At 33.7% G+C, this 26,274-nt stretch overlaps 1 protein-coding gene across 3 annotated transcripts in view; it reads left to right on the forward strand.

Annotated features, from left to right (window-relative positions):
• The window catches only part of Jmjd1c (jumonji domain containing 1C), a 246,981-nt gene that overhangs the window by 50,186 nt on the left and 170,521 nt on the right, over positions 1-26,274 (forward strand). For all 3 annotated transcript variants that reach the window (XM_058577933.1, XM_046419641.2, XM_058577938.1), the window contains one exon: positions 21,141-21,305. In XM_058577933.1, the coding sequence (XP_058433916.1) occupies positions 21,141-21,305 (165 nt within the window). The remainder of the gene's footprint in view (positions 1-21,140; positions 21,306-26,274) is intronic.

Below are 26,274 nucleotides of genomic sequence, written 5' to 3' on the forward strand. Positions count from 1 at the left end.
TTTAATGGTGGGTCGACAGTGTTTCCATACTTGTTTTACCCTCACCCTCATATTTGCTCCCACATTTTTCTTTTCAAAACAAACAAAAAACTGGAGGGTATAACAGATTACCAACAGGACTCTTCTTTCCCTTCCTTGTGAAAAGAATGAGATACTGGGATCAATCAACTTGTACCACGATAGTGTTGTAATCATGGTAATTTTTGGTCCAATGGCATATTGAGATACAGCCTACATTTGTAATTGTTGTCTCAATCTTCTCTCCCTCACCCCAAAAGACATCTGAGACACTATTTAAAAATAAATTTATAGATATAGATGTCTAATATTTATGTTATAAATGATAATATGTATATTAACTGCCTTTGGGAGAAGTGAATGACATGGTTTATTATGTTTATTCCTCTTTCAGTTAAATTCTCTGCTAATATATTTTGTTTTTAATTAGAATAAATTTTACTTATTTCAATAAATGATTCTGAGTTAGGACAGAAACACAGTCATGTAACCATTATTAACACAGTGTAGATATAGAATAGTTTAATCACAAAATTTTCTTCTGCCACTATACATTCAACCTTCCCTCCCCTTAATTTCCCAACTCTGGCAACTAAGCTATTCATTCCTGGTTCTTATTTTTTCTTTTCCTGGATGTCATATGAACAGAATTATACAGTAGTTGGCCTTCAGAATTGGGCTTCTTTCAGTTATCCTAAAAGCATTTGAGATTTTTCTGTATTGTTTCATATATCAATAGTTTGTTTCTTTTGATTGCTGAGTAGTAGTCTCGCGTATAGCTCTACTATAGTTCACTTATCTGTCTTACATTTCGGGGACCTTTGTTTCTAGCTTTTGGCTACTAAAATAGTTGTTAACATTAATTTTTTGAGGTTTCATATAAGTACAAATTTTCATTTCATATGGGTCAACACTTAAGTGTGAGATTGGTAGGTCCTGTGGTGACTTGTATGTTTTACTTTGTAAGAAACTCAAATTTTTCTTAAGTGGTTTATTATTTTGTGTTCCCAACAACATCCAGGTCAAGTTGCTTTGCATCCTTCTGTTTTTTGGCTTAGTTGGTTTTTAAAATTTTCATCATTTCTAATATATGTGTAGAGGTGTATCATTGTATTTGTATTTCTCTAGTCATTAGTGGTTTTTAATATTTTATATGTTTATTTGCTATCTGCATACCTTCTTTAGTGAAGTGCCTGTTCAAATCTTTTGTCCATATTTTTGTATTTTCTTTTTTATTGTTGAGTTTTGAAAGTTTTTAAACATTCCAGAATCAAGTCTTTCATCAGATACATGATTTGTAAATATTTTCATCCAGCTGTGGTTTGTCTTTTCATTTTGTGGACATTGACTTCTACAGAAGAAGAAAAAAAATTGATGACATCTAATATTTTCTCTTAGAGAGATTATTTCTCTGAATTCTTTTATTAACCCAAGGTCACAAAGATCTTGTCTCTTTCAAAGTTTTACTTTATATGCTTAAGTTTGACCAAGTTTGATTTAGTTTTTATATATGGTACAAAATATGGAGTGAAATTGGTTTTAGATTTTGTTTTGTTTTAGTTTTTGGCAGTCAATGTCTAATTATCCCAGCACCATTTGTTGAAGGTTATGTATTTTCCTTCCACTTTACAAATTTCTTAAAAATTTGTTCTCATTTCTGTATGTATTTATTTCTAGACTTTATTCTCGTATTGATCTGTGTGTCTTTTTGGCTGTACCATGTGCTTAGTTATTATAATTTTATATTGAATTAGCTATGAAGTGTGAGTCATCTTTTTAAATAATTATTTTGGCTATTCTTTCTTCTTTTACCTGCCCATGTAAATTTTAGAAAAAACATAAATTAACATACATAAATAAATCCTACTGGAATCTTGATTGGAATTGCAATGAAACTATAAATCAGTTTAGGGAGAATTCACCTCAACAATATTGAATCTTTCAATTCACGAACATTTCTAAATTGGATCATACCTCTAATTGATGTAATTTAGTTGAGGGCACATATATAATTTCATTGTTAGCTATTAGGTATATTATAGATAGAGACTTAAAAGAGATTGTAAAAGGGACCTTTGACTCAGTGCAAGGGATAGAAGATATTTTGGAGAAGCAGACTTCTGAACTACATCTTGAAGCCAGAGAGTTTAGATTTAGGAAGAAACTACATGATTCAGGTTGAAAGAGAAGTGTGACTTCTTCAGTTATACATAAGTATCCTTGATCAGTATTGTTGAATGAATGAAAGGTAAATAGACATTAAAAATGGAATGTTCAATATAAATAGATTAGCTGGCTGGGGATGTGGTTCAAGCGGTAGCGCGCTCGCCTGGCATGTGTGCGGCCCGGGTTCGAGCCTCAGTACCACATACAAACGAAGATGTTGTGTCCACCAAATACTAAAAAATAAATATTAAAATTCTCTCTCTCTCTCCCCCTCTCACTCTCTCTTTTAAAAAAGATTAGGGATAGAATTAGAATAAATTAAGACATTTCTAGTATGTCACATTTCTGGAAAAAAGGGGAGGTTCAGACAGAATGAAGTATAGTTGAAAGTCACTATGGTTAAGAAAGTACTAGCTGGGTACTATGTTGCATTCCTAAATTCCTAGTTAAGTGTGTAGAGGGGTAGGGCCATAGTGAGCTATGCTGATTATAAGGTCTGTACTATCAGTGAGATCATGCCTAATAGCCATTGTAGGGCTGGAATTGTAGCTCAATGGTGGAGTGCTTGCCTAGCACTAGTGAGGCACTGAGTTTAATCCTCAGCTCCATAAATAAATAAATAAACAAACAAAAATACTGTATATAAAAAAAGACTATTTGTTGTACTCTAGCCTGGCAACATAGCAAGATTCTGTCTCTTAAAGAAAAAAAAAAATGGTGGTATAGACTGAATATTTGTGTTTCCCAAAATTTATTAGGTTGAAATTCTAATCTCTCATGATATTATTAGGAGACAGGGCCCTTGGGTAGGTCATTAGGGCAGAGCCCTTCCAGCTGGGATTAGTGTCCTTAGAAATATGACCACATAGAGCTTCCTTCTCTTTTTTGCCATGACAGGACTAAAAAGGTAATGTCTATGAATCAGGGAGCAAGCAGGTCCTCACCAGAACTCAGTCATGCTGGTACCCTTATCTCAGCCTCCAAAACTGTGAGAAACAAATTTTTGTTTATATGCTACCAGTTTGTGACACTTTGTTAGCACCCCAAACAGATTTAACATGGAAAACTTACAAACTCAGTTATTTTATTAAAACCATAAGTAGGGCCTGGGGTTGTGGCTCAGCGGTAGAACACTTGCCTCACAGGTGCGAGGCCCTGGGTTCAATCCTCAGCACCACATAAAAATAAATAAATAAAATAAAGGTATTAAAAAAAAAATGAGTAAAGCTAGGTGTGCTGGTGCACATCTATAATCCCAGCAGTTCGGGAGGCTGAGACAGGAGGATAGTAAATTAAAAAGCCAGCCTCAGCAAAAGTGAGGTGCTAAACAAAACAGTGAGACCCTGTTTCTAAATAAAACACAAAATAGGAATGGGGATGTGACTCAGTGGTTGAGTGTCCCGAGTTCACTCCCCAATACTCCCCCACCAAATAAATAAATAAATAAATACATACATACATACATACATACATACTATTCATGAGTAACTTGGGCTGGAGAGTACTTTCACCTAGCATGGGTGAGGCCTTGGATTTTGTTTTGTTTTAGTTTTTGATATGTGTGTCAATTGCAAAAATAATAATGGAAGGAATGAAGTAGAGAAAAAAGAAGAAACAGATTGCATTGTCTCTCTTTGTTCCTTTGTATTCCTCCTAATACTGACTTAAAATAATTTCTGATTGGGAATGATGGTGATGCAGTATAGTGTGAGTGTTAAGTTTCTAGTGGAAAACTCTTGGAACTGTTAGTGCTTCATATACAGTATTTTGTGTTATCAGAATAAAATATTTCATCTGCCCCCAAATGAAATAATTGATAATATCCCTTTATGGCTCTCTTATGTTACTTGTAAGGGCTAGGATATACCATTGAGGTCCTGAGAGTCATCTTATTTTTGCTAAAAATACTTGTAAGGGATAGTAGAATGAATCAGACACTATTACCGTATGTGCATGTATGATCACACAACCTGTGTAACTCTACATCTACAACAGAAAAATAAGAAGTTATACTTCATTTATGTATGATGTGCTGAAATGCATTCTACTGTCATTTATAACTAATTAGAACAAATAAAAAATACTTGTAAGGGCCAGGGTATGCTGTTGGGGTCTCCAAGAGTCATCCATTTGTATTAATAATTTTGGCACATAGAACCCCCTAAAATAGAAGGCTAATTAAAATGTGACTATTTTAAGTAGTTTATAGGCGGCATTTTTAGAGTAAACCTCCAAAATGGCTATGATGCTATAATCATTCTTTAGCTCAAGGTATTCTGATTATTTCTACCAAGATTTTTAGATACTGATGAGTTAACAACGACAACAGCAACAACAAATAGACTCGTAGAATGAAACATCTCTTTTTATATTCAAAGTTACGTTCATTTCCAGTGTATTAATACAAGTTAATCAGCCCATTTTTAATGCTTTTATACTTTAAGTCAACTAACAAAGTACTCAATAACAGCATTTCCATTTGGACAGTTATACTAGGCTTTTCCTACTAACCTGAGGTCTGAAAGCGGTGCCAGTGTAGAGTATTGTGGATAACATTAGTGAAAGAAATTCAGCTGCCTAACTTTTGAGACATCAGTAGCACTTAAGCATTTAATTTATCTGAAGTTTTTGATTATAGTGCCAGGATATTCACTGTTTGAACACATCTTATTAGATTGACCACTGATTTTAAAATACTTATTTAAAATATTCAGGGGGGGAAAATGAGATTCTGAGTCTTTCTTTTAAATGAAAAATCAGATCCTGCCATCTTTGTTGAGCATTTTAAGTAAAAGAATTACTTTAGGCATTGGAGGATGACCCATTATGTCTCATCCCTATCATATACTTCACTGATGATATGTATGTATTCAAATATTATGTGAATGACTAAAGTGGGGGTCATTGCAAATTTATTATTAGCTATCTCACTCATGAAAAAGTATGACCATGGATCCTTGGTACATAGGTTGCTGGAGATCATTTAGACTTCCTTGGGCCTCAGTTCTTTTGAGTTTTAGTTGAGGCCCAAACCAAATTTCCTGAGCTTCCAAATTATCTTTAACATTTTTAAAAAATAAATAGTTGTGTTTATTGTAAATATAAAGAAGATAACCTGGGTTTTTTTTTTTTTTTTTTTTTTTTTTTTTTTTTAAGGATCAAAATATGCAACATCTTTGCTTACTTCCATTGTTCTGGCTTTAGGCCTGCTACCTAATAGAGCTAAAAAATCCATTCATTTGGAACTGTATTGACCTGTTATGTCCCATCATCCTATATGTAGGATACCTATAAAAACTTAAATTAATCAATTTTATAGATGTCTTCTAAAGTGTTATGGGTGTCCTGTATACAGGATGATGTGTTTAAAATGTGAAGGCTAGGATTCCCCAATATATATTACCATATAGCTAAATGGTAGAACTTGCCTATCTCATGTGAGGCTTAGATTTGATACCCAACACTGCCCCCCCTTCAAGTGATTTGTTACTCTCTTTGGGCCCCCTGAATATTTTGGTTTTACAAATGTCAACAACTTTATATTTATTTTTCTCTCATCCCATCAAGGATAGTGTGTCTATAGATATTTTTTATTATTAATTCATTGAAACTTAGCAGATTTTGTCCTTTGCATCCACTGCATTAAAGATTGTTGTATTAGTTCCTTAATGAACCAGAAAATGTAAATATGTTAGGCTGTGACTTCTTTTATTTAGTAAATGCATTTAAGTTTTTCTATTTCTTTTCATGGCTTGAAATCCTATTTATTTTTCTTGGTAAATAATATTTCATTATATAAATGTATTGTATTACAGTGTCTTTATCTTTTTAATGTATTAAAAGACAACTTAGTTTCTTCTGTTTTGGCAACTATGAATAAAGCTGTTATAAATATTAATGTGCAGATTTGGGTAGTTGTGAATTTGATGGCTTTATTATGTGGAAAGAGTATATTTAGTTAGAAACTGCCAGATTGTTTTTAAAGTGCATCCTTTTCCTTTACTCCTGCAGTTAATGAGTTTTACTGCTTCAAATTAGTATTTTGGTATTGTCAGATTTTTGTTTGTTTTTGTATTTTTGTTTGTATTTGTCATTTTAAAGATGTATAGTGGTACCTTATTGTCATTTCAACTCAAAATTTCCTCATGACAATTGATATCAAACATTATTTTGTATTCTTATTTCCCATTTATGTATTTTCTTTAGTGAGACATCTGCTCAGATCTTTTGCCAATTTTTTCCCCTTTGCATTGCTATGGATCAAACCCAAGGACTTCATGCATGCTAGATGAGTATTTTACCACTGACCTATGTCCCCAACCCCATCTTTTGTCAATTTTTGAATAACTTTGTCAAAAGCTATTGTTGTTGGGTTTTTTTTTTGGGGGGGGGGCAATTTACTGTATATTTTGGATACAAGTTCTTTATTGGATGTATGATTTACAAAGATTTTCTTAGTCTGTGACTTGTCTTCTGTCTCATTTGGTGTATTTCAAAGCGCAGAAGTTTTTATCTTAAATGATATCTAGTCTTTTTTAAAAAAAATTATCGATGATCCTTTTGGTGTCGTATCTAAACAACCATTGCCAAAATAGATAAATAACAAACCATTGCAAATCTTAAAGTCAGTCAGTGTCAGGTCTCCAGTTATTATAAATGATGATTAGGTTCTTAGACTAACCTGCATTTTCAAAGTGTGAAGTGTAGTGTTTTAATATTATGGTTTCCAAAAATCTAGAAGGTGTCCAACTCAGATAAATTCCTGTATATTCCTCTTGGTTAATCACATCCCCTGACTTAAGGAGTTCTAAATATTAATGGTTACCCCATAAGAATTCCTTAAGCATATGCCATTCAGGCAGAGTTAACTTGAGGCTTAGAGTCTGTTACTCTCCAGGATTTCTAGTTCTGATGTGAAATTGGATTTTCAACATTAGTATAATTAAATTGTTAGATTTTCCCACTTATGGCATAGTTTACTAAATGCATACTCAATACAAACATAGCTAATCCATAAAGCTTACCAGTGGTTTATTAAATAGTCTGACACAGGAGCTTTATTCAGTAGAAATAAGTCATTGAATTAATTGGCCATTCTTTTGGGGAATTTGAAAGAACAGGTCAAAACCACAATGACATAGAGCGTACATACATACACAATAGCTAAGTCACTTTGTTAACACCCTGAAATATGATAATGAACCAATAAATAACATAGTCACCTGAACTAAAAATGATTTAGAATGACCTTTAGATTTTAGAACAACAATAAATTGCTTATTACTTAGGGTAAACTGCATACAACCAAAACAACCATAAAAAGGATAAAAAGAACAAAGAATATGTTAATGTATTATGCTGAGGAATCTAATTTAACAAAATAGATATGTAGAATATTAAATGTGTTTAAATATTACTCTAGATGGCTGAGTTTTTCCTCATAATAATTTTCCCTTTCAAGTGCCAACTCAACTTTTAGGGTGCATGCAGCAAAGTGGTTTTGAGTATGGACTCTGAAGTCATGTAGTCCCAATTCAGATCACAGCTCTAAGACATTAACATTTATGAGCCCCCTAGGGCAACAATAATACAAATGGAGACTCTAGAGACACCCTCTTGTGTTTACCCTACCCTTTCTTCCTTTTATCTTTCGAAGAACCTCACATTCATGCATGTTGACATCCAGGATGTACATTCACATTCTGCCTTCTACCCTTCTCTACCTTTGGATGTACCTCAGGTTTTGTAGAGAATATACTGGTGATGTGGTCCTCTTGGGGAGGATAGCTTAGAAGATACCTATGGAGTCCCTAGAATGGAGTTTAGGTTAATTTACTTGTGGATTTCAAAGTGTTAGTACTGAAACATGGTGTAGATGAGTAGGTAAATTTATGCTTATAAAGGGCCAGATAGTAAATATTTTAGGATTCATAAACCATGTGTTTACAACTTCTCAACTCTTTTTACTCTAGTCAAATTTGCTGGCATAGTGAAAAAGCAAACAAAATACATGTAAATGAACATGTGTAGCTATGTTCCCATATTTTATTTACAGGGGCCATATTTTTTCAATTCTTGGTCTCTGGAGTTTAGCATGTTCCGAAGGCCAAAGAGACTTCACCCAGTGGGGAGGAAATGTGATTAAAATAGGAGCTCTTACTTCTTTGGTTCCTTGGGTCTAAGAGCAGTGGTGCCTAGTAAGTTACTTTACTTCTCTGAGCTTCAGTTTCCTAATCTGTAGAATAGAGATAATAGTATCTACCTAATTGGATTGTTGCTTACATTTGTCTAATGAAGTGTATATATATATATATATATATATATATATATGTATATATATATATATATATATATGTAAAACATTTTGAGCAGTAATTACTGTTATGGAATATGTCATATGCAGTAGCCATATCAATGAGGGTCTTCCAAAATAAATTTCTTCATCATCTTAGGTTATTCTGGGTAGAAATGTACACTTTTTCCTCATCTGTCGTTCAATAAATATTACAGAGCAGTAGGAGAGACAGACATTAAATATACATAAATAGATTTCATTTGTGATAAATGCTGCAAAGATGAACTACATGATGCTATGAAAGTATGTTAGAGTTTTTTAAATCTCTTATGTATTTTTCAGTTAAAAAGAATATTCATTTTTATTGACTTATAATACCTAAAAAGACTTTCTAAAATCATTGTGAAATTTTTTGTAGTTCTTAGACTGCTATGGAAGCACATCCTCAGAGGCACCCTTCCTGTTTTTCTTTTGTTACCTGCTTTTGAGCTTGAAAACCAGATGGTATAGTTGTTTCTTATTATCATCACCTGTATATTAGAGCTATTAAACTCTGAAGATGACAGAACGTGACTTGAAATAGTTAATTTGTTATTTGTCTTAGAGAATTTATTGTATTTCAGATAGATAGGGGTACTAAATTACTATGTGTGTAAATATTATAAATAGTATATCATTAACATAATTATCCCTTAAATATATTTGTTTCTGCCTTTTAGAAAGATATTTTATTCTAGTAATTAGTTTTCTTCATTGTAGGTAATATTTTTCTCTATCTCAAAAATTAAATGTTTTATTAGCATGTATATGTATGAGTTAGATCAAGAAACAAGTATGTTTCATTTTCACTAATTCATTATCACTGTCAATACTCACTGCTGGGTATTTATAAATATTACAAAGAAAGAACACTAATTGAGAATTTGCAATATTAAGTATTATTACTTTATATTAATACAGCAGAACTATTTCTGTGCTCAGTGTCTAAAGACTCTATTGCAGAAGATAAATTGAGGAAATTAAAAGTGCCAAAAAAAAAGTGAAACCAGAATTAATTTGTAGTGATAAGAAAATAAGGGACAGAAACACTTGGTTTTGCATCTGAAATGTCAAAGAAATAAAGTTCATCGGTGGCAAGCTCTGAAGTTACTTAATTCTGGGACTCCAGATCTATAAATAGTAATATCTCTGGTGATTTTGAGTTGTTCCCATTATCTGATGAATTAATACTGTTACAATGTCTTCTGGTGCTCAGTTAATGAAAGACTACATAGATACACAAGAACATAATATATTCTCTGCTTCTGTACTGTAAAAAGAAGGTCCTAGTTTGTTGTTGTCATTATTGTTTGAGAGAGCAGGAAGGATTGGTGGTGCTGGGGAGTTCCAGTTTTTTATTAAAATATTTTCTTTACACCTTTTTTTACCCTAATGTATCATAATATTTTGAAATCCTGCTAGTATAGGGGAATAGGGGAATGTGTTAATTCTTGTTAATATATCCTCAACACTGATTTTTACCTTGCAGTAATTTATGGCATCTCAGTTGTCCATCCAGTGAATTTACTAATTTTTCTGCAGCCCTTGAAGATGCTAACTTGCCTTTTTACATCCCTTTCTTTGTAATGATATCCTCTTAATATTATGCTTTCTCTCTTATACTTCTGATTTATTTTCATCTGTTTCTTTTACTCTGGGGTGTAGTGTGTGTGTGTGTTTGAGACATGGGATCTCACTATGTGGCCCAGGCTGATCTTGAACTTTAGGGCTCACACAGTCTTCCTGCCCTAGTCTTCCAAGTAGCTGGATAGCACCACACTGGCTTATAAATTCTGAGGTTTCTCATGCTTTTATATTCTCTCTCTCTCTCCCTCTCTCGCTTTAAAATATTTTATTGAAATTTTTCTGATAAAATCATGTGCTTGTATAAGACAAAACATAAGCAAATACTGTCTACTTAATGTTAGGGTCCCCAAAATTCTAGTCAGGTTTTTGTGCTTCGTAGCTGCTCAGTTTAATACAGGCAAGATGTTACATTCATAGGAACTGTCCAACATCAAAGGCCATCCTTTGTGTCAGCAAAATCCATAGCAACCAGGGAGAAAGCGTTGCTGTCCACTTGTCATGACAGCCTGAGGATGCAACAGCAGGAATCTAAGCTTCCTAACAGTGTCCAATGGAGTAGATTCCAAAACCTTAAGCTTTTAGTCTTCAGGTTAGCATAGAATCTCTGTGTAGGGGCACTGCCCCTAGCTGGGCTTGCAGAACTCTCATGCTTTATTTAAGGATTACACACCAATAGACGTCTTAAAACCCCATGACTGTGCACGGACCTGCCTGGGAGGATCAGGGGCCTGCAGGCGGGTTGCTACACTAAAGGTGTGCCTGGCGCCTTCCAACACTGAATGGCAGGCTCCATGGAATACAAGCTCTTTTCTATGAATTCCTTTTTCATTCCCCTTATTTCATATCATTTGAACCTTGTATAGTTAAGTTGAAATATTGTCTCTGCTTAGCTTTCATGCCTTTAAGCACATTATTGCCTTTCACTTGAAGAATTTCCTGTCTCCATCTGTGAAATTCTGTTTATTTCTTCAAATTCTGTTCAAGTGTTATTTTCTTCATGTAGATTTTCCTAATTTTCTAGGCTAGATTTTTTATTTTTCTCTTCTTTGTTATTAAAATAAATAATACTTTGCATGTATTTTTATTAAATTGTGAGTTACATAAGCTTGTCATTGTTGAATGTCTATATTCACACACAAACACTTTGAACATTTTTGAATATTAAAAATTATATTTGGGGGGCTGGGGTTGTGGCTCAGCGGTATAGTGCTCTCCTAGCATGTGTGAGGCCCTGGGTTCCATCCTCAGCACCACACTAAAATAAAGGTACTGTGTCTAAATACAACTAAAAAATAAATATTAAAAAAATATGTATTTGGTACTTGATTGGTTGTGTTGTTATTCTGTGCCTAGCATTATGGTTGACCCTGGATAGGCATTCTGTTTTTCAAACATTGCAAGCATTGTGCATGATTGCATGAAAGGAAGTTATAAGAATATTTCAGAGGAAAAACTGTATACTATTATTTCTATAACCACAACATATAGTTTATTTGAAAAAGTTACTACAGTATGTTTGCCACAATTATGAAAACAATTGGTTAAAGTCAGTTAACAGATATTGTGTGTGTGTATGTGTGTGTAATTAGAATCCTAAAGATCCCTATGCAAGTATTTAAATATCTTTTCAAGTATTGGTATTCAATGAAACATTGAAGAGAATTTATGAACTTTCCAAACATGCCTGAGGCACTGGGTTCATTCTGTAGGGGAGGGAGAGGAAGAAATCTAAACTGATTGATGGTTTTCTTTCTCTTTAGCCATTTTTTTTAGTTTGTTCAGTGATCCTACCAATAATGCCTTAGTTTTCTCTTCTATAGAACATTTCCCAACACTTTGTAAACAAATTCTTCCTCTCCCTCCCGCTCCCCCTCCCCCTCCCCCTCATTCTTCTTCTTGTTCTTGTTGTTGTCTCACTGGGCTTCATTTCTAAATTACCTACACTGGGCTCAAGCAGTTCACCTTCTTTAGTCTCCCAAGTAGCAAGCAGTTCACCTTCTTTAGTCTCCCAAGTAGATGGGACCGCAGGTCTGGACCACCATGCCTGACAAAACACTCAAACTGCTGCTGTCGTTGTCATTATTAGAATTGAATATTTGTGTCTTCCTCATACCCACCAAAATTCATGTGTTGAAGCCTTAACCCCCAATGCATTGGTTTCTGAAGATGCAACCTTTGGGAAAGACATGAAGATTAGATGAAGTCACAAGGGTGAGGATGGGACCCTAATGTTATCAGTGCCCTAAGAAGAAAAATTCTTACTCCCTCCTTGCCCCACACCAGAAACCAACCATGCTTACACTCTGATCTTGCACTCAGCCTCCAGAATTATGTGAAAATAAGTTTGTTGACTAAACCACCCAATCTATGGTATGTTATTACAGCCTGAGCAAACTATGACAATCATCATTATCATCAATGATATTACATTAAATATGATATATAATTTATCTAAAAGTCATAGTAAGATATATGAGTTTATAATATAAGAAACTTAGATATCTAACTCAGCAGAAATATAATTATTTTTCATTAAATGTGAAGAAAATAATTGAAACATCAGTGTCAAATGTTTTGCAGTCCTTGATACATTTTATTCACCATGTAGTCCTATTAAGAGATTAATTGGGTAAATAATTTATAGAAGTAAGCAATACTGATATAGAAAGCAAACTTGGTCTTTTTCTTTCTTGTTTTTCTTTTTTTGCCTTTTTATAATCATTATGTGACCCTTTTCTTATTTTACAGCCTTATCTAACTTGTAGAGTCAATGTGGAAAATCTTTTCAATTTGTTCTAATTAGTTATACATGACTAATTAGAACAAATACTGCATTTTGACACATCATTCATAAATGGAATATAACTTCTTATTCTTCATTACATGAGTTAGAATTTCACCAGTCATGTAATCATACATGCACATAGGAGAATAATGTGTAATTCATTCTATCATTCTTCCTACCCCTATACCCCCTCCCTTCTGTTCTGTTCTTCCCTAGCCACCCCCCCGCCACCCTTCATTGTGAATTAGCATGCACATTTCAGATAAAACATTTGGCCTTTGGTTTTTTGGGATTGGATTATCTTTTGTGACTTAGCATGGTATTCTCCAGCTCCATCCATTTGCCTAAAAATGCCATAATTTCATTCTTCTTTAAGCCCGAGTAATATTCCATTGTGTATATATATATATATACCACATCTTTATCCATTCATCTGTTGAAGGGCACCTAGGTTGGTTCTATAGTTTAGCTATTGTAAATTGAGCTGCTGTAGACATTTACTGTAATATGTTGATTTGAAGTCCTTTTGGTATAAACCGAGGAGTGGGTCAAATGGTGTCCCATTCCAAGTTTTCTGAGAAATCTCCATACTGCTTTCCAGAGTGGTTGCACAAATTTGCAATCCCACCAGCAGTGTATGAGTGTACCTTTTTCTCCACATCCTTACCAACGTTTATTTTTGCTTGTATTCTTGATAATTTCCATTCTGACTTCAGTGAGATGGAATCTCAGTATAGTTTTTAATTTCATTTTTCTAATTGCAAGAGATGTTGAACATTTTTTCATATATTTGTTGGTCGGATGTATTCCTTCTTCTGTGAAGTGTGTTTTTGGTTCTTTATCACGTTTATCTATTGGGTTATTTGTGGGGTTTTTTGGTGTTATTTTTGAGTTCTTTATATCCTGGAGATTAATGCTGTATCTGAAGTGTGTGGTAAAGATTTTCTCCCATTCTGTTAGGCTCTCTTCACATTCCCTGTGAAGAAGCTTTTTAGTTTGAATTCATCCTATTTATTGATTTTTGATTTTACTTCTTGTGCTTTAGGAGTCTTGTTAAGGAGGTCAGTTCCTAAGCTGACATGGTGGAGGTTTGGGTTCATTTTTCTTCTATTAGGCACAGGGTCTCTGCTCAAATGCCTCAGTCCTTTATCCACTTCCAGTTGATTTTTGTGCAGGGTGAGAGAGAGGGGCTTAATTGCATTTTGCTACACATGGATTTCAGTTTTCCCAGCACCGTTTGTTGAAGTGGCTATCTTTTCAGAAAACAGCATATGTTTTTGGCATCTTTGTGTCTAGAATGAGATAGCTATTTATGTGGTTTGTCTTTGTGTCTTATATTCTGCGTCTCAATGAAAATATTAAGGCTATTTTAAGTGTGTGGTCTTCTACCTTTAAGTCACAGGAGTCCAAATGCATCTTTCTTCAGTGTATTCATTCATTTATCACATGCCCTGTGTGTTGATTTATAGAGTGTCTGCTGCTGTGGTTTTTTAGGCCACTTGTCACATGTTGGTGGGGTTGAGGGTTTTTAACCTTAGTGTTTGATTGTGTGACAGTTATAGTATGATTCAAAGACCTCTTGTTTTATTCTGAAGTCTTAGCTTTCACCTAACAGTTAAGAATTCTAAGAGACCTGATAGATGAAGACTACTGTGTAATTGTTTGTAAAAGTCAGAACATAATGTCAAGTATAGCATTCACACTGTGTAAGCCTGCCCCTTCTCTTTACACTTTCTAGATACTTGTAAAGATTGATGTAATTCTCTCGAGTTTACTAAAGGTTAATAAAATTTTCTGCCTAAAACTGTTTTTAGAGAAGAAAAAGATTGGCATCATTTAAATTATTTATTTATTTATACACACACACACACACACACACACACACATATAATTTTTTTTTTCCTTTAAACTACTGAAGAAGGCATGGTCAACTATTCAGAATGCTCAAAATCAGTATTCACTAAGAAAATGTAACTTATTTTTTAACCCTTCTTGCAAACTATGGTAATTCTGTGATTCCCCCCCCCCATTCTCTTTGGTTGTAGTTTTTAATTGACATAATTGTACATAAATTGGGGGTACAGTGTGATAATTTGATACATATATCTAATGTATAATGACGAAATCAATACTATTGGAATTTCCATCTTCTCAAACATTTATCATTTATTTGTGTTGGGAAACCTTGAACGTCTTTCTTCTACTTTATTAAGTGTACCATAAATGGATGTGGACTATAGTCACCAGATTGTGCTATAGAATTACCAACACCCATTTCTCCTATATATCAGTTACCCTGATATCCATTTCCTCACTATCGTGTTCCCATCCTCTAAAAACTACCATTCTAATTCCATTTCTACAAAATCGTTTATCTTGGCTTCCACACAGGTCTTTTTTTAAAAAAAAAAAATCAGTTCTAGAAAAATAAAGGCATCGAGGGCTTGGGTTGTGGCCTAGTGGTAGAGCACTTAACTGAATAAAACAAAGGTCCAACAACAATTAAAAAAAATTTTTTTTTAAAGGAAAGAAAAACAAGTGCATCTAATAGACTTACTACCAAATTTATGTGATAATTATTGATTAATTTTAACTTAAAATATGTTGCATGGTAATAACATGAAATATTTTTTCAATGAGTATTTTAGATTTTTGTACAACTAGTATTTTTAAGTAAACATGAAATAGTCACATTCTTTCCTATATTAGATTGTGATTTATTGTTCTCAAAATATTGGCAGATTTGGAATTGTAACTTAAGCTAAAGTAATTCTTTAGGTATAATAATCTTATTTTGATACACATACATTGAATAAAAGTCTCTTAACCAGGTAACCACTTAGAAACAATCCAGACATGGGTAAGAAAAGGAAACATTCACCATATAAGCAGTACTCAGGTTTGAAGGGTCCAAGGGTCAGGTTAATTTGGATGGACAAAATAGCAGAAACTATTGTATGACTGTTTCTTATATTTCTTTCTACATGCACATTGTTGTATGACAGCTCTTTTTTCAGTACCTGCTTTAACACATCTACAAAACTTGAGATTTTATACATATTGACATTGGTTATAGGATACATGTATTAAAAAAGAGGAATGTGACAATCTTTTTTTTTAAAATTCTGATTTGGTATATATGACACCGGAATGCATTACAATTCATATCACACATATAAAGCACAATTTTTCATATCTCAGTTGTATACAGAGTATATTCACACAATTTGTGTCTTCATACATGTACTTTGGATAATGATGTCCATCTCATTCCACCATCATTTCTAACCCTATGCCCCCCTCCCTTCTTCTCTCACCCCTTTGCTCTATCTAGAGTTTGTCGATTCCTCCCATGTCCCCCCTCCCTACCCCACTATGAAACAGTCTGATGCTGGTTGTTTTAATGAATCATAATAGTAGCCATTATTTGTCAGGTGGTTAGTATGTGCCCAATACCGTTAAAACACTTCATGAACTAGATTTCTTTTTAAAGTCATGTTTGTTGAGATATAATTTATATATGGTACAGTTTGCCCTATTTTGTTTTATAGTTATATGAATTTTGACACACAAAAAAGACAACATATGTGTGTGTGTGTATATATATATATATATATGGATATATAGATAGATATATATAGATATAGATATATATAGATATATATGGATATATAGTACTACAGTCAAGATACAAAATGTTACCTTATTCTCCTTCACTTCTTTTGTTTAAACAAATAGACATTAATTTTAATGTATTTTCATTTAACCCTATGGATTACCAACATAATTTGCAAAGAAAATAATCATTAGTAAGATATTTCATGTTCATTTTCTTTATCCTAGTAATTCTTTGGAATCTCATGTCTATTTAACACATAACACACCTCAATTCAGACTAGACACATTTCAAATACTCAATAGCCTCATGTAACCAATGTCTGCCATATTGGCTCCTTTCTCCATCTTTCACCTTTTGTTGATATGACAATCTTTTAATTATCTAGAAAACAGTTCTTAGAATTCATTGTTGTAATATCTTGGGTTAAATCATATTTAAACATATTCACTAATTGTTTTTTTCTTGCACAATATTGAGAATTGAACTCAGGAACATTCTACCATTGAACTACATCCCAGCCTTTTTTATTTTGTTTTATGTTTTAATTTTTATTTATTTTTGAGAAAGTATCTTGCTTTTTAAATTGCCCAGGTTAGCCAGAACTTGAGATCCTTCTTCTATGCCTCCCAAGTAGCTGGGATTGATGACAGCTGTGCACCACCATATTCAGTGAAATAAATTATTTTTTCTTGTCTTTTTCTCACAATATTTTCATTCATATGGTAATCACATCAATACTCATGGCTGTCAGTTCCATATCCATGCACGCGCCCGTGCACACACACACACACACCTATTTTCTGAGTTCCTTAATGTCCATAATGTTTGGTCTAATATATGCAGTTTGAAATGGCTTTTATATAGGTTTGGAGATTGATGGAAAGAAACTGTATCCTCCAACACCCATCCGGCATACATACCCATACACTGTAAGTCTAGATTAGATACTCATTCAGTTAGATCAGATGCAAAATCTTATATGTGTTGGTATAGGTAGTCTACCATGGCCACTGAGTATCCCTTCACATTCTTAATGTATATGCCAAGAATGCAAGATACTGACTGCTCTTTATCTGAGCCATCTTTCAGAATTGTATGTACAGTGAGCAGTCAGCTGTGAGAGATGAAGTAGTAACTTTTCCCAGACAAGAACAGACTTCATTGCACTTACTATCTAAGTGGTGAATACCACCCTGTCCCCCAGGTCAATGTTACTGTTCTGTAATACAATTTACTTTTTGCTCATGTGTCCATCCTTGGTCCTTTTCATCCTTCTATATGGGACATAGGACTTGAGTGTAGGAGATAGATTGGTTCAAAGTCAAGAGTAGCTAGCACATGCATCATGATGATATACCCTGTATGTTGTTTTTGCTCTAAGTAATAAGATCCCAGGAGTTTCATAGATCTGATGAAACAGTAACAGGCTGGTGTTTGTTTGTTTATTTGTAGTTGTAGATGGACAACATGCCTTTATTTCTTTATTTTCATGTGGTGCAAAGGATTGAACCCAGTGCCTCACTAATGAATTCAGCTCTGCCTTTGTACTACAGCCCCAGTCCTGGTGTGTGTGTGTGTGTGTGTGTGTGTTAATATTTTTTTAGTTGTAGTTGGACACAGTACTTTTATTTCATTTATTTATTTATTTTACGTGGTGCTGAGTATCGAACCCAGGGTCTCACACGTGCTCTACCACTGAGCCACAACCCCAGCCTGGTAGTGTGTTCTTGATAATCTCAATCTAAAGGTGAGTTTGTTAGTCAGCAAGGGAGAAGAAACAATATTTGTTTCCTTTTGTCTATAAGGTCCCTAGCAGGTTATTTAAATCACCATATATTTGGAAGCTTACTTCATTGTGAATACTAAAGTTTGTATCTAGGACTTTATATTTGGAAGAATTTACATTGATATATCTTTCAAAATAAGGAAATGTTACTAATTCTTGGCTGTCTAGGTTCTTGACTGAAATATTCTGTCAACAAAACTATATCATTATCCATGTGGGGAGAACAAAGTTAATATTAGGGTTTTCCCAAGAGTTATCTCTGTTCTAGTTTTCTGGGGTTTCCAAGAGCCCTTATACCACAATTAGGAATTATATATTAAGAATCTTGAAATCTTGTGTAACATCGGATTGACCTCAGCAAAGTCCCTAAGAATGGGTTTTATTAAATTTTATTAAATTCTTCCTTGACTTGGATTCCTTTTCTGATTTGGTATGGATAATTTGGACAGATGTTAACTCCTTGATAGTGTATTCCTCTTTTCTAACAGATAAGTATATCTTATATCTAACTAGCTTCCTTTTGGGCAGTAGCACAAACATCATCAAGTCAAACTTATTTCCCCCCACCGAAATGCTGGGTCCAAAACCCAGGGCCTGTCCATTTTTGGTAAGTACTCTACTGCTGAGCTACATCTCCAGTACATAAATGTAGCTTTTAAGAGTTTCCTGCCATGTAGTTAGGCATGATGGTACACACTACTTGGGAGGTTAGAGCAGGATTGCAAGTTCAAGGCCAGCCTCAGCAACTTAGGGAGCCCTAAGCAAATTAGCAAGACCCTGTCTCAAAATAAAAAGGACTGGGGAAGTAGCTCAGTGGCAAAGCACCCTGAGTTCAATACACAGCACTAAATTAATTAATTAATATAAAATAAAACTTTATGTTTGCAAAACTGTACTACCAGGCTCTATAAATACCTAGAAGAATAACTACTTTTCATTGAGTTGTATATATAAAGATATTGTGTATTAATGTATTGCTTGACGATGGAGATACAGTGCATTGTTGGTGATTTCATTGTTGTTGGAACTCATGGAGTACTTACAAAATCTAGATGGCATTAATTGGTTACTCATTTTTGGCCTCTTTTTTGGGGGTGGGGTACCAGAGATTGAACTCAAGGGCACTTGACTACTGAACTACATCCTCAGCCCTATTTTTGTGTGTTAGAGACAGGGTCTCACCGAGTTGCTTTGCACCTCACTTTTGCTGAGGCCGCCTTTGAACTCTAGATACTCCTGTCTCAGTCTCCTATGCCGCTGAGATTGCAGGCATGCACCACTGCACCTGGCACATTTTGGCCTCTTGATGAAATCAAAAGATGCAGTAAACGTGGAGTAGACAAGGCAACTAGTGGTGTAACATGACGTACTGTAAATATTATTTTTTTCATAAGTAGACTGCACTTTAATAAAAATATATAGCATACTAATTTCATATGCCAGTAATGTAATCTTTTATTATCTTGATATATTAAGTATTACATACTTTACATAATTGTATGTTATGCTTTTATATAACTGGCAATGCAGTAGGTTTGTTTACTCTTCCATCAGTACAAATATGTGAATAATGTATTGTGTTATGACCTTATCAAGGCTACACAGGTAATAGCAATTATTCGATTCCATTATGATTTTGTGAAATGTAATTGTATATGTGGTCTGACAAAAATAATATAAGTAACAAGAAAAATACCTCTTGTAAGAATTTGAAGACACATTTCAGTTGTAGTAGGGGGTGTAAAAAACATTGGAACATCTTGAGGTGGGCCAGAAGAACGGCAAGGATATAAGGGAAAATGCAAATACTTAGGATGTAAAGAGAAGATAGGTGGAAGAATTAGGATAAAAATATAAGGAAGATCAGAACTACCACCACCATAACTCATAATCAAATATGGAAGACATCTCCATGAAGAGACAGTTTGAGGGAATGACTGATAAAAGTAGAAAGAGGGGCTAAATGACTGAATAATAATTGAGTTAATAGTGTAAGAGTCAACTTTGATTTTCCAAATTTATAACATCTTTGACTTTTTTTCTTAGAGGAATATCTTTTAGTCTTTGACCATTGAGAATGGTGTTAACTGTGGGTTTTTCAAATGTGACTTTTTAAACATTGGGGTAATATCTTTTCTTCTATTCCTAGTTAATTGTGTATTTTGTCATGAAAGAATGTTGAATTTTTCCAAATGCTTTTTCTGCATTATTAAAGATCATGTTTTTTCTTTCCTTTATTTTTTAATGTGATTTATTATGTTGATTAATTTTCATATGTACTACTATCCTTGTACTACTACCTGCCTTTTGTATGTTTTATTAGTACAAAACCAAGTTCTGCTTATGTGTTTTGTGTGGCTACATTAGCACTTCCAGAGATAGAAGTAAATAGTAAATAGATAGAGACTATATGGTTTACATAACCTAAGATATTTACTATTTATTTATTTATTTTTGGTGTTGGGGATTGAGCCCAGGGTGTTGCACGTGATAAGCACATGTTCTATTGCTGATCTACACCCCCAGCCCCTATTTACTTTTTAAAATGTTTTCCAACCTCTACTTCTAAAACCATCAGGATATAGAATTCTTTATTGTATGTTTAGGAGACATGGACCAATCTGTGCTGATCAATAGTTTGTAAATTGTTCTACTTAATAAACAATGGTTTATTGGTTTATCTTCTTGTTAGAAATACATAGGGGGTTTGGGTTAAAAAATTTTTAAGAGAAATGTTAATCTAAATAATGAATTTGTTAATATCTTTTCCATTATGGAAAAGATATGGCTTGTGTTTTGAAATATTATGCTTTCTGTTGCTTATGAATTTTTTTCTTTTCCATAGGTATATGTGGAATTTGATGATCTTGAATGGGATAAACGAGAGTGGGTTAAAGTTTATGAAGATTTTTCAACTTTCTTGGTGGAATACCACTTAATTTGGGCCAAAAGGAACGACCCTAGCCAGACTCAGGGATCAAAGAGCAAACAGATTCAGTGGCCTGCATTGGTAAGATCTATTCCTATTTCAGTAAGCATTTTCAGTTATTTGTTTTAAATGAACAAGATTTGAATATCAGTTTAGGTTTATCTGTCTGATTACAGATTAATATTACTGAAGACTCTGCAATATCTGGTAGAAATTTCAAAATGATTTGATTTGTTAAAATAACTGTTTCTCCTCATTAGGGCTCTTTCTGCATATTTTATCCACAAATAGTTTTGTGTTACCTTTCCATTGCTGTGACAAAATACCTGATGAAAATCAACTTAAAGGAGGAAAGATTTATTTTAGCTCATGGTTTCAAAGATTGCAGTCCATAGTCAGCTGGCTCTAAGGAGAAGAAACATCACGACAGCAGGATATGGTGAAGGAAAGCTGCTCACTTCATGACATATCCAGTAAATAACAGGAGGGAGATAGGAAGAGGTTGGGAACAAGAAATACGCTTCCAGGAATGCCTGTAGTGACTTACTTTGTCTAATTAGGCTCTACCTCCTATAATTTCTATTGCCTCCTCATAATGCCATCAACTGTGAATGCAAGAGAGCCTCCACCTCTGAACATTGTTCCATTGGGGACCAAGCCTTCAAAAGATGAGCCTTTGGGTGATGTTCCAGATCCAAAACATAACAAATTTATTCTATCCAATTTGGTGGAAACATAAATCAGATTAAAGGCTGCTGAGAGAAAGTTAACTGTTTTGTATGCAATGGAACAAATTAGCTGAGTGAAAGTTTATAAGTGAAAGATGGAGGATGCTAACACCTTCCATAGCACATGATTTTTCTTGGTTTGTTAATCAGTGAATCGTTATAGGCAGTAGATGTTGAATGTGTAATTATGTGTTCAGGTAATAGGTAAAATTACTTTATATTAGGAAATGGTCCATTTAAGAAAATATAGTAGATTTTTAATGAATTCTTCAGTATGAAAGAAATATATGAAACCGATTATTCTGTTAAGAAAAGAGCTGAATCTCTTTAACCTTTGTCCTCCGAATTTGGCAGAATGTATAGCAGGTAATGAATGAATTGCAGTATTTTCTTAATAAAATAATCTTTTTTATCAATATGAAAGAAATATTTTAAATGCCACCGAAACATTTCAAATATTTGGTATAACTAATGTGACAGGGTAGGTACTTTCTACTTTACAGTGCTGGGAATTCCACATAGGGCCTCCTGCAGGCTAGGCAAATATCCTACCACCAAGCTATACCCCTACCCTGAATTTTTTTATTTTATTGGTTGTTCAAAACATTACAAAACTCTTGACATATCATATTTCATACATTTGATTCAAGTGGGTTATGAAATCCCATTTTTACCCCATATACAGATTGCAGAATCACATCGGTTACACATCCACGTTTTTACATATTGCCATACTAGTGACTGTTGTATTCTGCTATCTTTCCTATCCTCTACTATCCCTCCCCCCTCCCCTCCCATCTTCTCTCTCTACCCCATCTACTGTAATTCATTTCTCTCCCTTGATTTTTTTTCCCTTTCCCCTCACATCCTCTTATATGTAATTTTGTATAACAATAAGGGTCTCCTTCCATTTCCATGCAATTTCCCTTCTCTCTCCCTTTCCCTCCCACCTCTCGTCCCTGTTTAATGTTAATCTTTTTCTCATGCTCTTCCTCCCTGCTCTGTTTTTAGTTGCTCTCCTTATATCAAAGAAGACATTTGGCATTTGTTTTTTAGGGATTGGCTAGCTTCACTTAGCATAATCTGCTCTAATGCCATCCATTTCCCTGCAAATTCCATGATTTTGTCATTTTTTAATGCAGAGTAATACTCCATTGTGTATAAATGCCACATTTTTTAAATCCATTCATCTATTGAAGGGCATCTAGGTTGGTTCCACAGTCTAGCTATTGTGAATTGTGCTGCTATGAACATCGATGTAGCAGTATCCCTATAGTACGCTCTTTTAAGGTCTTCAGGGAATAGTCCGAAAAGGGCAATAGCTGGGTTAAATGGTGGTTCCATTCCCAGCTTTCCCAGGAATCTCCATACTGCTTTCCAAATTGGCTGCACCAATTTGCAGTCCCACCAGCAATGTACAAGTGTACCCTTTTCCCCGCATCCTCGCCAGCACCTACCCTGAATTTTTAAAAATGTAGTTTGCTCACATAGGACAGTTTCTATTTGCTAATAATCAAATATGTGTGAATTTTTTATCTTAGTTCACCATTTAATTCTTTTCTATGTATAGAATAGTAACTTAATATGCATAATTTTTTGACTAATTTTTTTTAAAAAAAGTCTGAAGAGATAACTGATTTAAGGACTAGGGATATAGCTCCATGATAGAGTGCTTGTGTAGCCTGTGTGAATCTCACTTTGATTTCCAGAACTGCTGAAAACAAATAAAAGGTAAAAGGTAATAGAAGATAATAAATAAAAGATAACAGAAGGAGGAATGGATTTAATGAATTGAATCAATGGCAGTTTTAAAAGGAAATTTAGTTTTAAAAGATTTAAAAATGATATTCAGAAGCTATAGTTCATAGAAAACTTTGAAAAACAAAAGAAAGAAGATAATTAATTCATAGTAAGTTTTTACAAAATATTTGTTTAATAAACGTTGTTATAGTAAAAAAAATTTAACCCTGACTAGCATGGTTTTTGATTTTCCAGAGTTTAATTCAAAATTGTTTAAAATTTCTAATTATATGTGTAAATTTTATATATAAAGTCTCAAAAGTAGGAAGTAATATATAATACAAAAATGTATAGCTCAATATTATGGTTAATGAATAAAAAAACTTTAAAAAAATTTTCACCCTTTCTTAGAGGGAATTAGGAGTGAGGTAAAGCCGGGTGTGGTGGTACATACTTAATCCCAGTGGCTTGGGAAGCTGAGGCAGGAGGATCACAAGTTCAAAGCCAGCTTCAGCAAAAATGAGGTGCTAAGCAACTCAGTGAAACCCTGCCTCTAAATAAAATACAAAAAAATTATGGCTGAGGATGTGACTCAGTAGTCGAGTGCCCCGAGTTCAACCCCACCATATGCCACCACCACCCAATGGAGTGAGGTAAAATTCTGTCTTATATTAATAAATTACTGATTTTATAGGTTTCTACTAGGAAATATTTTTAAATAATTTTTTCATAACTTTAGGACATTTTTTTTACTTAAATTTTTAACCTCAACACTAAGACTACTTAAACAATTACCCAACTTTTAAAAAACTTAGCTTACTTTCTCTTATGCAAGAAGTGTACGCTTGAAAATTACTGAGTTGGTTTGAAGTAGAAAATCATTGTAATTCCATCACCAAGAGACATGCATTTTAATTCTTTGATAATATATTCCTTTTACTTCTTTTTTTACTTCTACCATAGAATTAAAACAAGTGTGGTAAAGTGTATTAAACATAAAATTTGCCATATTAACCGTCTTTAAGTGTATAGTTCAGTGGCACTAAGTACATTCTTGTTGTCCAGTCATCACAGTCGTTATTCACAGAACTTTTTCCATCATGTAAAACCGAAATTCTACTCATTAATAAGCGGTTTTCCACCAACCTTTGGCCGTGTATACTACCATTCTACTCTTTGTCCCTATGAATTTAGCTCCGCTAAGTACCTTATAAGCAGAATTATATAGTATTGTCCTTTACTGACATATTTCACTTAGAATAGTAGTATCTTCAAGGTTCATCCATTTTGTAGCATGTGTCAGAACTGACTTTGTTTCTAAGGCAGAATACTATTCCATTGTATGTTTATACCACATTTTTAAAATCTGTAGACAGATACTTGGGGTACTTCTACTTCTTGGCTATTGTAAATAATATAGTCTTAATATTTATTCCTTATCATATGTGTGATTTGCAAATATTTTTTCTCATTTTGCTAGTTGCCTTTTAATTCTGTTGATAGTGTCTTTTGATGGACAAAAGTTTTTAATTTTGTGAACATGAATGCTTGTGAATATACCCAGAAATGGAATTGCTGGGTCATATGGTAATTCTCTAATAATTTGAAGCACTCATACCATAGTGGCTGTACCATTTTACATTCCTACCAGCAGTGTACAAGGTTTTTTAATACTTATTTTCTGGTCCCTCCCTGCTCTGTTGGCATTAGCCATCTTAGTGGCTGGGAAATAGTATCTCATTGTAGTTTTGATTTACATTTCTCTAATGAATGTGATACTGAGCATCTTTTCCTGTGCCTATTGGCCATTGTATATCTTCTTTGGAATAAGGTTTATATTTCAGTCATATGCCCATTTTTTAATTGGCAAAATTTGAATGGTTTTTTTTGTTGTTGTTGTTGAGTTTAAAGGGTTCTTTGTATATTCCTAATTCCTTACCATAAGTGATGAGGTCCATGTTCTTTTTGTTGTTCTTGTTGCCCATATCCTTGTCATTGTAAAGACAACAACAGATCAGACAATTGCTAACTCCAATTTCATGAAGATTTTCCTTATATTTTCTTCCCAAAGTATTATAGTTGTCGGCTACATGTTTGAGTGTTATATTTGAGATAGTTTTCATATGTGATATAAAGATCCAAGTTTTTTTTTTTTAACATGTGGATATTCATTTTTATCAGTTCCATTTGTTGAAAAGACTGCCCTTGCCTCTATTGAATAGTCTTAGCACTCTAGTCAAAAATCATTTGTTTATATTATATGGTTTATTTCTGGGCTCTGGGGTCTGTTGCGTGTGTCTGTGTGATTGTTCTTGTGCCAGTACCACACTGTTTTTACTACTGTTGTTTTGTAGTAAGTTGTGAAATGATGGTGTGTTTTTCCTCCAAAATTTGTTTCTTTCAGGTTTGTTTTCCCTCTTTAGTGTTCCTTGAGATTCCATATGAACTTTTAGAGTGATTTTTCTATTTCTCCAGAAAATGTCTTTAAATTTTGATAGGAATTACATTGAATCTATAAATGATTTGGAGTAGTAAACATCAACATTAAGTCTTGTAATACTTGAAAATGGGATGTCTTTTAT

Source organism: Marmota monax, unplaced genomic scaffold (genome assembly GCF_021218885.2).
Source record: "Marmota monax isolate L192 unplaced genomic scaffold, Marmota_monax_Labrador192_F-V1.1 WCK01_AAM20220418_F8-fsc00019, whole genome shotgun sequence".
Lineage (NCBI taxonomy): Eukaryota > Metazoa > Chordata > Mammalia > Rodentia > Sciuridae > Marmota > Marmota monax.